At 41.1% G+C, this 15,922-nt stretch overlaps 1 protein-coding gene across 2 annotated transcripts; it reads left to right on the top strand.

The window, feature by feature from the left end:
- The first annotated feature begins 1,865 nt into the window (after window positions 1-1,865).
- taf3 (TAF3 RNA polymerase II, TATA box binding protein (TBP)-associated facto) lies at window positions 1,866-15,133 on the top strand. Of its 2 annotated transcripts, none has more exons than XM_034685365.1 (7): window positions 1,866-2,253; window positions 2,702-2,944; window positions 3,329-5,157; window positions 5,254-5,336; window positions 8,115-8,385; window positions 8,641-8,747; window positions 14,243-15,133. In XM_034685365.1, the coding sequence occupies exons 1-7, from the start codon at window positions 2,088-2,090 to the stop codon at window positions 14,355-14,357; spliced, it is 2,814 nt and encodes a 937-aa protein (XP_034541256.1). In that variant the 5' UTR covers window positions 1,866-2,087; the 3' UTR covers window positions 14,358-15,133. The 2 variants fall into 2 exon arrangements, with proteins under 2 accessions (XP_034541256.1, XP_034541257.1); XM_034685366.1 differs by having other exon boundaries at window positions 1,867-2,253; window positions 8,115-8,370.
- Window positions 15,134-15,922: the final 789 nt, after the last annotated feature.

The following is a 15,922-nucleotide window of genomic DNA, read 5'->3' as shown; positions in this document are numbered from 1 at the left end:
GGTTTTGGTGTGATTTTTCAAACTTAATGATCTGCTGGACAGACAGACTTGTCTCTTTTCAGTAACTGAGATGGCTTGAAAATGTTTTATGGGTTATACACAGACACAACCATTTATTTGAGTATAAGCTAAAGGTCATATAATGTGAATGAACAGGGAAAAAAAACAACTTAATTTAAAGGGCTACATTTACTTAATAATTCTCTCTAGGTCTACTTATTTTCATAGGGCCAGTTTTGATTTATTGAACATCCTTGATACAGAACTTGTTTTATGTCACAAGAATTATTTAATTGATATTTTATTACCAGAGAGACTTCAGAAACACAGGACTATGTCCATATCATTGCCTACTATTACTAAACACACATGGAAAGGAAGGATGGAAGTTTTATTTTAGTGGCACGCTCAGTCTTCTCACTTGGCCTTGCCAAACTGAATTTGAGGCTGGAAAGAAATCCTGCTTTGTTTGTGGTGAAGAGATGAACTCATTGACGCAGTGCGTATGTAGTGAAAAAAACAGTAGGGTCCTTTTTTTCAGACCATTATAATTTGTTCCTTACATTGAAATATGGTGGCCCTGAAGGACAAAACAAATTTACAAAAGATGAAACACTTGCAAAGTTGGAGACAATTTTACAAACGACGGAACTCTTTTACCATTTCTGAAACAAATTAACATTTCATTTTTACGGAAAGGGAATGTATCAAATACTGGAAGTGATCGAGTGAGGGGTCATTTAGTTTGTTTTGATGGAGAGAAACCAAACGGAGATGGACATGGTTTAGATATTAGGACATCCTCGGGTCTCAGAGAGGTGTCAGAGCCATAGACTGTATAAAATATGGACGTAGTATCCATCACCCTTCTGTTTCTGAAGAGCTGTTTTGAGACCAATCGTCGGCGGGAGCCATATTGCTTCTGTCGAGCCAGTGTGACGTAAAGAGGCAGAGTTTGAGCCTCCTAGCAGACAGCTGCAGTGTTCCCACAGGCAGCTTTTCCTCTCATTGGAAGAGTAGTAATCTCAATATCTTCGAAATTGCAGCGTTAGAAAAAAATTAAATCCCCATACAGTGTGGGCGATGGAGAAATGCAGACTACACTCGTCTTTTGTACCAGGCTGTAAACATGTTTATTTCTGCCGTAAAGATTGTCTTTTTCCCATTCATGTTTATGTGACTTCCGGTACAACCGGAGCCAGGCTCAAGCGGATCCTCGATGAACTGCAGCTTTTAACACTTCCGCATTGGACTCATATTTTTAGACCAGAGGTTGCCGCTTGGTCAGACCTAAGATGAAAAAGCATTGTGTCTCCGGAAAAGCTCCGTCATATCTCCGCAAAACCTTCATTGTGTGTCAGAATTCAGATGAAATGGCCTCATAGCCTCAGGCTAAACAGAGTCAGGCCAAACAGAGTCAGACTTAACGGTAAAAGTGTAACGTCATTTGTAAAATTGTCTTCAACTTTGTAAAAGTGTTTCATCTTTTGTAAATTTGTTTTCTTAAATGTAAATTTGTTTTGGCCTTGGTAAAAGTCTTTTGCTGATGTAATTTTGTTTTTTAAAATTTAAAAATGTTTTCCAAAATGTAAAATTGTCTTCAACTTTTTAAAAGTGTTTCATCTTTTGTAAATTTGTTTTGTCCATCAGGGCCACCGTACTACTAAATTAATCATTAATTTTATTTTTCAGCCCTTGTTTTTAGTCAGTCCAACAGTGAAATATGAACTGCTTTAACATAGTCAATGCCTCAGTCTGTGTACTTAGAGGTTACAAGCGGTTACAAGTCAACAACATGGACAAACTGCGCATCCTCAGCCGCTGATGACTCGCCTGAACACGGCAGAGCTTGGAGGCAGACGCTGACTTCTGCGCATGTGCGGTCTAGATTTTGGGGATGGGTCTATCGATGGAATCAAGATGGCGACTCTGGCGAAAGCGCCAATATATTTACTGAAGTAGATGTCTAAAATCCACCGCGGTAGCGGTTTTTTTTAAGCCCCTCAGGGGTTCCGCGAACCATGAAGCCCTGGAGCATGTTTTGGAAAAGGAACTGACCGGAATAATACCGTAACTAAGTCAGCGAGATGTGCGAGAGCTATGCCCGCTCGCTGCTGCGTGTTTCGGTGGCGCAGATCTGCCAAGCTCTGGGCTGGGATGCGGTTCAGCTAACTGCATGCGATCTGTTGTCGGATGTGCTGCATCGATATATCCAGCAGTTGGCCAGGGCGTGCCATCGGTACTCTGAGCTCTGTGAGTGCTTCTTTCATTGCCCCGATTACTTTTTTAAACCTCGAAACTGAAGAAGTCGATCACGTTGTTGTTGACTGGCTCTGGGACTGGCGCCCCCTAGCAAAGGTTGATGTGTCAAAAAAGTACAGTAGCTGCACAGCTAACCAGCTTCCATGTAGAGTCATTGTCGTACAAATGATGCTCTTTAGCAGTGTTTACCATATCGTGAATACTCATAGTCACAATTGTCTGCGGAGAAGTCCTGTATTGTCTGTAGGAAGATTTAATCAACCTGTTGAGCAGTACTTGAAACCAACACTAGTCAGGGTAGCGCCTAGTATCTGCAGCTCTATCCTCAGTATGCACTCACAATTTGACTCAGCTTTCATCAGCCCTGACAGCTGGTGTGTAAAACAAAGTGTGTGAACAGCAGTGTGTTTCAGTGTCTTGTTTTCATCCTTTATTTCAGATGGAAGAGCAGATCCAGTCTTGGATGATGTGAGCCAAGCCTTCAGGCTGCTGGGAGTGAGTCTGAGTGAACTGGAGGACTATGTCCACAACCTGGAGCCGGTACCCTTCAACCACCAAACGCCACTCTTTCCTGTCAGCAAAAACAATGTGCTGCAGTTTCCCCAGCCTGGAGCCCGGGATGCAGAGGAGAGGAAGGATTATATTCCAGAGTACTTGCCACCCCTGGTCTCTTTACAAGAAGGTCAGTTCATATTATGGATGTGTAATCATCTCTGATTGTGTTTGAATTAGGGCCGAACAGTCATTTGAAGTGTTATTGACATTCAATATGGCAGAGTGCAATATCCACTTTGCAGAAGCTGCACACTTTAAGAAAAAAGCGTGACATAATATCACAGATGTCGCCTGTCGAAGTACTGGATTGCTGCTGAGAAGTACAATTAAAACCACAGTATGACTTTAATTTAAAAAATTGCCTGGGAAATTCAAAACAGCGCCAAGAAAATATGTGAAATCTGTTAAATATGCTGCAATAATAGCCTGTACATGTTAAGACAAGTGTTGTGACAGGGACATCGATTAAAGGAAAGGGCTCAACCTATTTTTCTATCCCTTCTGTCTCTAGAAGAAGAGGAGGAGGAGGTCCTTGCTGACATGGGCACATCAGCCGAAGCTATGCAGGTGGCCCTGGAAGAAGACGAGGACGACATGGACGAGGATGAGACTGTCAACGACGAGAACCACCCACTGAAGAGGCACCTGGACAGTCCAGATGCAGCTATGGGCATGATGCCTACTTCCAAGAGACCACGCATGTACCCTGGCCTCAGCCCAGAATGGGGGGTTGAGCCCAGGGAACCCCTTACCTCTCTCAACCCTCAGCGTGTACCCCCAGGCATGCTGCCCTCTCATGACAGCCTCGACCCCCTGTCACCTGAAACACCCTCTGGAGCCCTTCCTTCATTCAGACCTCAACCGGTTGTACCAAAACACTCGGATCAAAAGGGCCTCACCACTCCAGGAAGAAAGCCTAAGGTCTCTTCCCCTGGCAGACAACGGACTAAGTCCCCTAAAGGGGTCCTTCCTGTGCCGGTGGGTGGTAGCCCCATTCACTCTCCAAAACCATCGAAGGAGAGGAAGAAATCCCCAGGCAGGACGAAGAGCCCTAAAAGCCCCAAGAGCCCAAAGATGGGTTCAGCCAAAGCATCCCAACCCCAGAGCAAGACAGACAGCATGCATAAACTGCCTCTGTTGGCTCTGAGTGAGCGGATGGGCAAAGAGAACATCCATATGCGACCAAATGTTGAGGACAGGGACTTAGCTGAGGGTCCGTTTAAGAAACTAGAGCCTGATAATACAGCCATCGATGACTCCATTGATGCTGTGATTGCCAGAGCTTGTGCTGAGCGGGAGCCTGATCCTTTTGCGTTCTCCTCAGGCTCTGACTCGGATAGCAATGGATTCTCCAGCCCCAGGAGACTTACCATCATGGAGCCTTCTACACCTAAAGCCCTGATGGGGGCAAGTAACTCTGTAAAGGACACGTCAACACCACTTCACCTACAGGGGCACCCAGGCCTGGGAAATTGGACAATGGATGATTCAATCAATGAAGTGATCCGAAAGGTCAACCAAGGCGGCCCATCTGCAGCCCAGCCAGGCCAGGGTGACTTTTTGTCCTCGGGTTCTGCCTCCCCACCGACTCCTGAACCTCTGCTCAAGGTGTTTGAGGAGAAGAACAAGATTGTGTCATCAGTGGATGTAAAGAAAAAGCTGAAGAAGGAGCTCAAAACTAAAATGAAGAAGAAGGAGAAAGACAAACCGAAAGACAAGGACCGGGAGAAAGATAAGAGCAAGCTGAAAGAGAAGAATAAGGACAAGAACAGGGATAAGAACAAGGACTTTTCTAAGGATAGTAAGATTCCCTGGAAAGAGTTTGGAATGAAGGATGACGAGCTCTTCCTTCCGCGAGACTTTACTTTGCCTGAGGGCTCCATCAAGATAAAAACAAGAGACGGGGATGGACCCAAGAAGGAGAAGGAGAAACACAAAGACAAAAAGAAAGACAAAGAAAAGAATAAGAAAGACAAAGACAAGAGAGACAAGGGTAAGGACAGGAGCAAAGAGGACAGGCAGAAACAATCTGCCTTAGCACCCTTTGCCCTGGGAGAACTCCCTCCACTGTTCAGCCCCTCTGCCTGCCTGCGCATTCCCTCCATGCTCCCTCCTTTGGCCCCAATTCTCCAGGATAAGGAAGTAAAGAGCAAGGAGAAGGACAAGAAAAAGGACAAGAAGGAGAAGAAGAAAAAGAAAGACAAAGAAAAAGATAAAGAGCGAGAGAAGGCCAAAGAAAAGGAGAGGGAGAAGGAGGAGAAGAGGAAAGAAAAAGAGAAGGAAAAGGAAAAACGGGAAAAGGAGAAAGAGAAAGAAAAAGAGAGAATTAGACTGGAGAAGGTAATCCTCCTTTTTTCTTGTTTTATTGTTTTTTTTTCTGTTGTATGTTTGTTATGAGTTTCACTGAAACTCACCGTGTCCCTTATGAATCATTAGGTCAAAGTCGAAACTCCAGCGACTCTACCGTCTCCAGTCATCCCCAGACTGACGCTCAGGGTGGGAGCAGGCCAAGACAAAATGTAAGTGTTCAACTTCAGTTTAGAGTGAACTTCTTTCTTCCATCAGGGCTCTCCCTTTCTTGCAACATCTAGGGGAAAAAAACAGAGATGTTAAGCCTGATTTATACATCTGCGTCAAATCGACTGCGTAGTACTGCACAGCTCCCGTATCTACGCAGAGGCATTCACACGTAGCTCACGCACACCTCCTCCAAAATGTAACTACACATCAGGACCACAAGCCATGTGATTGGTCCGCTCGGCGGCATTGTATTTCCTGCATTTACAGCACTTTCGGGATCCTCGCTCATCGGCCGCTCATTAACGTGTATTTCATCTCCTCCTCTCTATTCTTCCCTGTAGTCATGTCTGTATGATAAACAGCAACATGTATCAGCTGTAGATTAACATAACACGCTCTGAATGGCTGTAAAAAAGTAAACAGTGACTATCAGAGAGACCACACTGCCCTGAAGCATTTCAGCGGACTATTGCTGCGCAAGTATATACAGCTCACGTCGTCGTCAACCACTGCTGCGTAGGTGCCAAGCAGAAATATACACCAGCCTTTAGTTTGTGATATTTGTTTCTCTATCAAACCTCAAAGCTTTTTACATTCTAACAGTGAAATGACTGGACCATTACACATAGGTTATGTTATGGTTATTATACAGGCAGTTTTGAAAATTATCAATAATTTTGTTTTTATTGACAACCATAGAGCAATTACCAACATTTTGCTTTGTGCTTGTTTTGACAATTATACATCATCAGAATCTGGTGAAACAGATAAGCAAGTGGAGTGGTAGTAATAATAGTGAAAATAATAAAAAATAATTATACTGATAAATGAATAAAAATAAATAAAATAAGATAAAATAACTAAATAGATAAAAAATACATACATGAATAATATGAAGAATGTTAATAATATCCAAATAAATAAAAAATAAATGAACAACATTCAGGTTCAAATCAACTGCCATCAGATTCATCAATCACAAGTAATAAGAAAATGAGTGAAATACAATAAATAAAAAGATGAGATAATAATCAGTATGGAAAATTACACTTTTAGTTTTGAAAATTATCAAGTGCTTAAAGCGTGCTTCAAATGCAAGACTCACAACTCTTACTTATTTTTTACAACATGTTTCCAGACTGAGTTCAAATTGTAGACATTTAAAAAAGCTGTCAAACTAAAAAGTTGAAATGGATTATCATCTTTTGTAACAGCAATAGGAGGTTATTTTGCATGCAAAATACAATCCTACCAGGGTGTGACAAGACCCTGACACAAAACTGAGAGCAGTATTAAATTAACCTCCATGTTGTTTACTAGTGCTTTTGGAAACACTATTTTACCTCATTGTCAACAGGAAGAGGTGAAACCATCAACTTTCTAAAAGTGCTAGACTCCTTCCCATATATTGATTTACTATGACATGTGTGATCTGGTTCTCCTTGGCTTCTTTTCTCCTGTTCAGATCTAATTACCGTCGTCAAGGGGTTGTAACCAATCACATTCAAGTATTTAACATTGCTGGGGGATTAGTAGGAAAGCTGGGCAATAATATAGGAATGAAGTATGTTTAGAAACAGACATATTATGCATACAGTTGTGAAATGCACATACACTGTGTGCAAATATTAAATGCAGGACAAAACAGGTTTGTTCACAAGAAGCAGTTTCACCTGAGTCTCATTAGATTTGCATACTCAAAAATGAATCCATCAAATACATGGGAACGATTTAGTAATTCATCATTTTTACACAGAGGCATAGCTGTGGTACCTGCCATAAAGGGAAGAGATAGTCAGATTCAAGATTCAAAGGTTTTTATTGTCAATTTTCACTGTATATACGAGACATACAGGAAAAACGAGATGCTGTTTCTCTCTTCCAGCTTTTAAATATCTAAGATTTAAATATGAAGTTAAGCTACATAGCTAATAATCAATCAAATTTTAAAACAGCAGTAATGATGAATTATCTATTAAACAGTTTGAAGAAGGAAATCTGATCAAAATTCAGATCTGTTTGTTATTACACTTAATAAGCAATCAAATACCAAATGACAGAATAAGGGTTAGCCAGTCATTTTCTTTCAATCCCTGTCCATAAGAAGACAAACTGCAAATATTGAGCTACATTGCAGAGGACATTTTTACCCCTTTTCGACCGAGGCAGTTTCAGGGCCGGTTCTGAGCCGGCGCTCAATTGAGAACCATTTTTTTGTCTTTCGACTGCGAGTGAACCGGCTCCCGGACGGGAAAACCGGTTCCAGAGCGGCTCCAACTCTTTGCTGGTCTAGAACCGCGAACCGCTTATGTCAGGGACAAGGGGCAAGGGGCGCTGAGTTGCCGTGATCAAAAACACAAACCAAACGTGTTTCCGCCATTGTCCTGAAGCGAAAAAATAAAAGAGACTAATCTATTCCAAGGCGAAGCAGTGGTCAGCCGAGGAAACAAGCTGCCGTTGTTCGCCATCGTTGTTGTTGTGCGGTCACGTAAATCTGACGTCATGACGTGCCTCTTTCGCGGGCTCAAGCGGGTGGAAAAACAAACGGGTGCTGTGTTGGTTCGCAAGTTCAACCAGCTCCGAACCAGCGTGAGCACCAGCCTGGAAATACAACCCGGTTGGAGCTGGTCGAAAAGGGGCATTTGAGTAAAAAGAAGAAATGACTATTTGAATTTGAACAGTGCAACACTATGATAGAAAAGCGTGTCCCAAAATTGCCACAAGTGTCCCATGTTTTTGTGTTAATCTTGACTCTCTCACTCTCTGTCCCTCACCAGTGTCATCAGCAAGGTGGTTCCAAACTCTGAGCCCAAGACGCCAGCACCGAAAACCCCAGCTGCCAAGTCCGGACCTGGGAATCGCCCCCGGACACCTCCACCACCCCCAATAATCTCCCCCATGGTACCCACCCTGCCTCCGCCGGCCTCTCCACTTCCAACAGCTCCTGCTCCTTCATCGTTGCTGTCTCCTGCCTCCATGATGGCCCCTGCGGCGTCCTTCAAGACCCCAGTCCGCAGCGTCGTAACTGAGACCGTCAGTAACTACGTAGTGAGTGTCGACTCACCACTTTTATAGATTCTGAATTCATGTTTATCATTACTGTTTTTATGAACTGCGGTTCATATTGAAGCTCAGACAAAGTGTATGCAGTGTGTAAGGATAAAAAGTGTTTCAATCACAGCTAAGATCAAACAAACCTCATGATTATTCGTGGAAGACTTGGTCTCTTCCCTCATTGTTGTGCTTAGTCTAATAGCTGTTCATGAAGATCATGTTTCTAAAGCTTTCTGTGTCTATCCAAAGATCCGAGATGAATGGGGAAACAAGATCTGGATTTGTCCTGGATGCAACAAACCTGATGATGGCAGTCTCATGATAGGATGTGATGACTGCGATGATTGGTATCATTGGTAAGAATCTTTGCATTTGTTTTTGTTTTCCAGCCTTTATTGTACCATGTGTTGTTTTTTTATTTCTGACTTGAGTTTTGCATAGTTGGTGGTTAAGTTCCAGTTGTTACTGTCAAGTAGAGCCTCAGTTCACTGATCAGTGTTTTTGCCTGTTGGAGGAAATTCAGATTTAAATGGCACATAAGAATTCATGGTTTAGGTGATACCTCGGTTTTGGTTAAAGTTTTCAGTACAGCTGTAAGGGTCAAAGAAAGGCAGATTGAGTCATGTTTGTTTTCAGTTTGAGACGTTTGAATCTGATAGCTCATTGGCCTTTAAAGGTCTGCTGATGAAAAAGTAAACAAATGTCTGTAATGCAGTATTCCTACTGTGAAAGACTCAAATACTTAATTGAAGTTCATAAAGTTTTAAGTTTTCTTTGGCAGCATTTAATCTGCATCTTATTGTAACAGTCAGTGAAGAATACATTCATTTTGTTCAGTGTGACAGTAAAGGCAGCTTGTTCTCAGGGAAATTTAATAAATCAATAAAACGACAGGAAGGGGTTTTTACTCTATTATGTACAATTTATTTGAGTTGGTTTCCACCCTGAAAGTGAATCCATCTTTCTTTTATTGTGTGACCAAAAACACGTAGTAAAATATAAGTCTTTCTCCTCTTGGTTAGCATAGGACATTTATTATTGACATGTATGTCATTGTGGGGAGTTTGAGTCTACTTTCTTTCTGTGAGAATCCCAGCAAAAAATACAGTTTCCATTTTAATTTCTATGTAAAAGAGAGTGTTTTAGAAATGTATCACCACAGAACATCACCATTATAAATGAAAGTAAAGTCAAACCTCCTCCCTACATATTTTAAACATTAGATCTATAGTATGTCGGACATTTTTCATTCAGAAAATTAGGTGTTGGTTGTGATGTATAAATCATTTGTCCGGAATTCTTATTGTAGCAGTTTCATTCGATTTACTCGTACAATGAGAACGCATTATTTGATTGAAAAACGTGTATACGGTTGTTCATGACCTCACAGATAGCTTAGCGAGGAAATTAGGCAAGGCAAGCATTATCATCCATCTTTTACCAGTTCAGTCATCACTTCTAATTTTGCTCTCCTCTTACGCAATAAGTGTCCAGAAACAGACATTTATATATTATGCAATATTTTTGTTGCAACACATTTTGTAAGAGAGAAATTGTGGAGCGTTTTAATTCGCTAGAGTCGCCATGGCAGCATGTTCCCTTCAATCTAGCTCCCTCAGCAAACAAAGATAGGGGCAAATAAAACCAGAGCTTCAGATCTGCTTCATTCCCTGTGAGAGTATCTTTAAAAAATCCAAGGTAATACATTCTAGCCATTTCGAACAGACTCTGATACATACTTCTATACATCCACCCACCTTTCTAACTATACATCCATCCATCCAACTTTCTATCTATCTATCTATCTATCTATCTATCTATCTATCTATCTATCTATCTATCTATCTATCTATCTATCTATCTATCCATCCATCCATCCATCCATCCATCCATCCATCAAACTTTCTATCTATCTATCTATCTATCTATCTATCTATCTATCTATCTATCTATCTATCTATCTATCTATCTATGGATCCAACCATCCATCCATCCATCCATCCACCTATTTATCCATCCATCCACCTTTCTATCTATCCATCCATCCACTTTTCTATCTATCCATCCATCCATCCATCTTTCTATCGATCTATCCATCCACTTTTCTATCTATCCATCCATCCATCCATCCACCTTTCTATCTATCCATCCATCCATCCACCTTTCTATCTATCCATCCATCCATCCATCATCTTTCTATCGATCCATCCACCTTTCTATCAATCCATCCATCTTTCTATCTATCTATCCATCCATCCATCCACCTTTCCATCCATCCATCCATCCACCTTTCTATCTATCTATCTATCTATCTATCTATCTATCTATCTATCTATCTATCTATCTATCTATCTATCTATCTATCTATCGATCCAACCATCCATCCATCCATCCATCCACCTATTTATCCATCTATCCACCTTTCTATCTATCCATCCATCCACTTTTCTATCTATCCATCCATCCATCCATCTTTCTATCGATCTATCCATCCACTTTTCTATCTATCCATCCATCCACCTTTCTATCTATCTGTCCATCCATCCATCCACCTTTCTATCTATCATCCAACCATCCATCCACCTTTCTATCTATCATCCAACCATCCATCCATCCATGCACCTTTCTATCCATCCATCCACCTTTCTATCTATCTATCCATCCATCCATCCACCTTTCCATCCATCCACCTTTCTATCTATCTATCCATCCATCCATCCACCTTTCTATCTATCCATCCAACCATCCATCCATCCATCCATGCACCTTTCTATCCATCCATCCATCCATCCACCTTTCTATCCACCTTTCTTTCTTTCTTTCTTTCTTTCTATCTATCTATCTATCTATCTATCTATCTATCTATCTATCTATCTATCTATCTATCTATCTATCTATCTATCTATCTATCTATCTATCTTGGTAATAACTTCTTTAGGGTGCTACCAACAAACAACAAAACATCATCTGCATGAGGAATTATTTGGCAGACTAGCTAACTCAACTCTGCCTATGCTTCCACGACATTTCTGCTCAAGAGAGTGTGAGGGAAAGAAAGGGCAACAAGGTGACCTCAGTGCTTTAGGATGGGTCTGAACGGTGCGTGTTGACAAAAATGTAACCCATCAGTTTATTAATGTACCAGGTACATTTGATAATCTTTGTACGGAATTATCTATAGGCGTTTTACCACCGCAGGAACTTTACCCCGGAACTAGATACTTTACCCCTGAACTACCTGCGTTTCGACCGCAGGAACCAGGGTCTAAATGTAGTTCAGGGGTAGTTAATCTCCCCCCTGAAAAGCCCCTGCTTTGGGGTTTGTACTTTTCTGGTGAACGTAACAGTGTTTGTGGAGTTTACATAGTTGTTGAAACAAAGAGGGAGTTCCTGGGAATGCATACTAGTTGAGTTTTTTATTAAGATTTCAAACTATTATTTAATAGAATTTTTTTTCTCAATACGTCACTGGCCTGATTTTCACAATCTACCCGGGACTTCAGCTCTCAGTCGAAACGCAAACATCAATGGGAAGCACAGGAACCTTTAAGTTCCGGGGAAAGTAGTTCTGGGGGCTGAAAGACCCCAGAACTATTGGTCGAAATGCATCTTATCACGAGACAGTCTTGTAAATTGGGATGTCCAACTTTTGAAAAAATGTCTCCCACATTGTAGGAAGTACTTTGGAGAGCATCTTACAGTCTCCTTTAATCAAACTGACAGGTGACTTGAGGAATAGTGGTTCATTAAAGTATTAAAGATATGTCAGCTAAATAAAGAGTAGGAGCGAGTGATAGAGAAGAAATAACACCAATGGCTTATTGGTAAAGGGTCTTCAGAGTAGTTGATACATTGTTTGCAGAGCTCTGACTTGAATCCATCAGGTCTTTTCCCCTGTGGAAATTCCAGATAAACTGTGCAAGACCTGTTTAGGATTCTCGGATGCTCGGCGCAACTTGTAAACGAAAAATGAGTGACACCTGTGCAGAGTTTCTCCGTCATTTAAAAGTGTTATGCAGTGTCCTCCCCCCATTTCCATACCGCCCCAGGTCCCGTCAGAGTCAGACGGTGTTTTCATGAAGAACACTGTTTTCATTTTTAACTGCAACATTAAAACGACATGTTGGCGGCGTTTTATTAAAATCAGTCCAGTGCAGCTGAAAAGACGCTGCCAAAACGGCACAAGAATTCCGCAGTGCCTTCTCTTTTATTCTCTACAGGTGAGGTCGTCCCTATGACACCTGTGTCCGAAAAATGCTCTGGGGAAGGACCCTCAAAACCTGTTGGTGAATTAAACGCATAATAATCAGGATCAACATGACACCATAATTATTTCCCTCACAATAATCGTACCACCAAGATCTTTAATCGTTGCATCCCTAGACAGTAGCAAGTGTCGTCGGGCTGTAAATATTTTCTTGATGTTTTCAGTTCGTCTTGTACTGAGAGTAGAATTCAAAGGAAGTGTGTGGCTCAGCTCAAGGCTGTTGTGGCTCACCAGACAGATAGTTCAGCTTTCTTAGCTGTTGTTGAGGCTTCCAAAGACACACCATTGTTAACTTGGTTCAATCAGGTGAATACACAGTTCTTGTCCACTCCACTCTTTGTCATGTTTCATTGTTTCGTAATGCTTCCAAATAATAGATCTGAACGACGTCTAGCTTCCTTTTGCTGCCAAGTCTGCCGAGATGAAAGCCTCATGCTGAAGAAACTCTTGACCCTAGCTTTTAAGAAACTTTAATGCGTCAGGATATTGCTTATATCTGTTTACTTTTAGGCTGCTATCTTTAGCATTTTGTCTAGGGATGCACCATTCCTACTTTTAGGTCCCGATACCGATATCGATTCCTAAGCTTTGGTATCTGCTGATGCCGATATTAGCCGATCCGTCGAAACATTGGCACTGCACATGTTGCAAGTTTCTGGCGGAGTTGTTAGCAAAAAAAATGCACAGACCGGCCAGCGCTGATGACGTAGGAGACACTCATGGCTGTTGTAGATACAGAAACGCATAGAACTAAGATGAATAGATCTGCCATATGGATCGGCACTATATATCGGCCCCTTGTCACTGATATCCAATCTAGCTCTTTGAGTCCGATCTGGACGATATCAGGATTCAATTCAATTCAATTCAAAAAACTTTGTTTGTCCCTGGGGGGCAATTTAAGGCACGTATGAGCAGCATTGAATGCAAAAAACAAACACCTAAATTATGAGGATTGTAAAAAAAAGAAAGAAAAATAGTTATACAAAAAACAACACATTTTACAGGCGACAGTATACCCATGTATACACATATACACACACATACACACATACACACGTGCGCGCGCACACACACACACAAGATCTACTAATGTGCAAAGAAGTTATGGTAAGGTAAAGTGCAGAGCAGTGTGAAGTGAAAATGGACACAAATGCCGAAGTGACAAGAATAAAAATGCAGAGGTTGTGTTGGGTACTAAAACGATAGATAACAAACAACAGTAGATGCCTTAGATAGATCGGACCGGTGCATACCTAATTTTTTCCTCTATAAACTTATAAACACAGTATGAAAGCGTGTAATACCCCCTTCTACGTTACATCCAAATCTCAAATCATAGGTTAGCTCCAGGCGGTCTATAGTAGGCTAGATCGGTTTTACCATAGCAAGTTAACATAACAACAGAGACATTCATTAAAGCTTTTAACTCAGTTTTTCTTTCTCATGTAATGACAAGTTATTAGTTAGATTGACAGTGAGCTTTTTATTCTAACTGAGTTGTAAGAAAATCTATATTTTAAGATGCCTAAGTTTTTAAATTCTCATCACTGACCTTTCCTTTCTTCCTCTGTGTCTGCTCAGGCCTTGTGTCGGGATCCTCACAGCCCCTCCTGAGGATCAGCCGTGGTTCTGTGTTAAATGTTCCAGCAAGAAGAAGGACAAAAAACACAAGAAAAGGAAACACAAACCGCATTGAGACTATGCAAAAAGCACATACTTTGGACTGTTTCTTCGGACTTCAAGCCATCACTGAACACTCATGGCACTGCTGTAAAATAAAAAAAAAGTTTAAAACCGTGGCTGATGCTAACACATGATGATTTTTCTAATGATGTCAGCCATGATGATTTGTGAGTTGGAAAGATAAAAAAAAGGCTTTAACCAGCACATATCCAGCCTTAGCTCTCTCGTGGGGCTCTGTGGTTTTCCCTTTTCACCTGTAAACTGTTTGCTTGTTTCTGTCGTCGTAGAAGATCACAACAATTATGTTTGTATAAGGAGACCATGACAACGTGTCAAGGACGAAAGCTTGACAAAGCAGATCCAAACAAACGACTCAACATCCACTGTCTTTTATTTCTGTTCCCTTTGTGTTTGCCACAAGAGGAGTGACCTCGAATCTTTTCCCATTTTTCTGCAGTATCGATGAAATGTCATGTAAATAATGATGATGGCATCAGGTGTGTATAAATGTGTCAATACCAACTTCCAAGCCAAGTGCATTTTGTTCTTAGGATTCTGACTTAAATCCATTTTCAGATATTGGTTTTTAACTCAAATGACTTTCTGTAATTTCTGTACATTTTTTAAATTTAAAGTTTGTATTTTAATTTTTTTCTTCACATGGATTTTTCCCAGAGTTATACTGTAGCTGTGCTTGTATTGTGATTAATTTCGCTGATATTTCAATATTAAAGATGAACAGTCTGTGTACGCACAGACTTTAAGACGTAAATCCCATTACCATCCAAACTGTATCTACATTTTCTTTCTTTATTTGATTGTCAACCTGGATGGACAGACGTGTGTTTTCCATTAGCTGCCTCTCTGCATGTGCTTAACATGAAGTGTAGATTGGAAATATTGTACAAAACCACTTTCAGATGTTGAATTTCCCTCCACACAAAAAAAATGGTTAGATTAAGTTCAGGAACCTCCCTTGCAGCAGACTGTGCATTGTATTAGCCTAGATTTTGGGTTTGAATCTTCTGCGCTGTCACTCATCTCTTTACCTTCATCAGATATGTGGGAGCGTTCTTGACAGTCACATTGCACCGGCTTTGCTTTTTTTTTTTAGAAAGCTGACTGAAGATTTGCGAGGGACAGATTTCTTTCGTCTAAAAATGTCTCCTTTTCCATCTGCAGCAGAGTTGTTTTTGCTTTTCCTTCAGTGACCACATGGGGTCATTATTCATGCACAAACACTGCTGTGCTGCTCATGACAGGAACTGTGTAGACAACATGGCAGGGTCAGGAAAAAAAAATAACTTGTCACACAATGAATGTAGAAAATGTGACAGGTGTTTCTTTGTTGATGCGTGTGGAATCTTCGTCCCGTGAAGTATGCCTTTGAGTTAAAGGTGCTCCTGAAGTGCTGTGCTTCATGAGAGAACCTGCAGGTGACTGTAAAAGTGATTTACAGCTCATCAGAAGCTACTAAGACTTTTCATGGAGAAGAGCGCACTGTGAGACCATAAAGCGTATCTCATCAGCTGTCAGTGGACTGTTTTTTACGATGCAGGTTTTTGCATGCCTGAACTA

The sequence above is a fragment of the Notolabrus celidotus genome, chromosome 6, assembly GCF_009762535.1.
Source record: "Notolabrus celidotus isolate fNotCel1 chromosome 6, fNotCel1.pri, whole genome shotgun sequence".
In the NCBI taxonomy this organism is placed as follows: Eukaryota; Metazoa; Chordata; class Actinopteri; order Labriformes; family Labridae; genus Notolabrus; species Notolabrus celidotus.
This window is presented reverse-complemented; position numbering and strand designations above follow the sequence as displayed.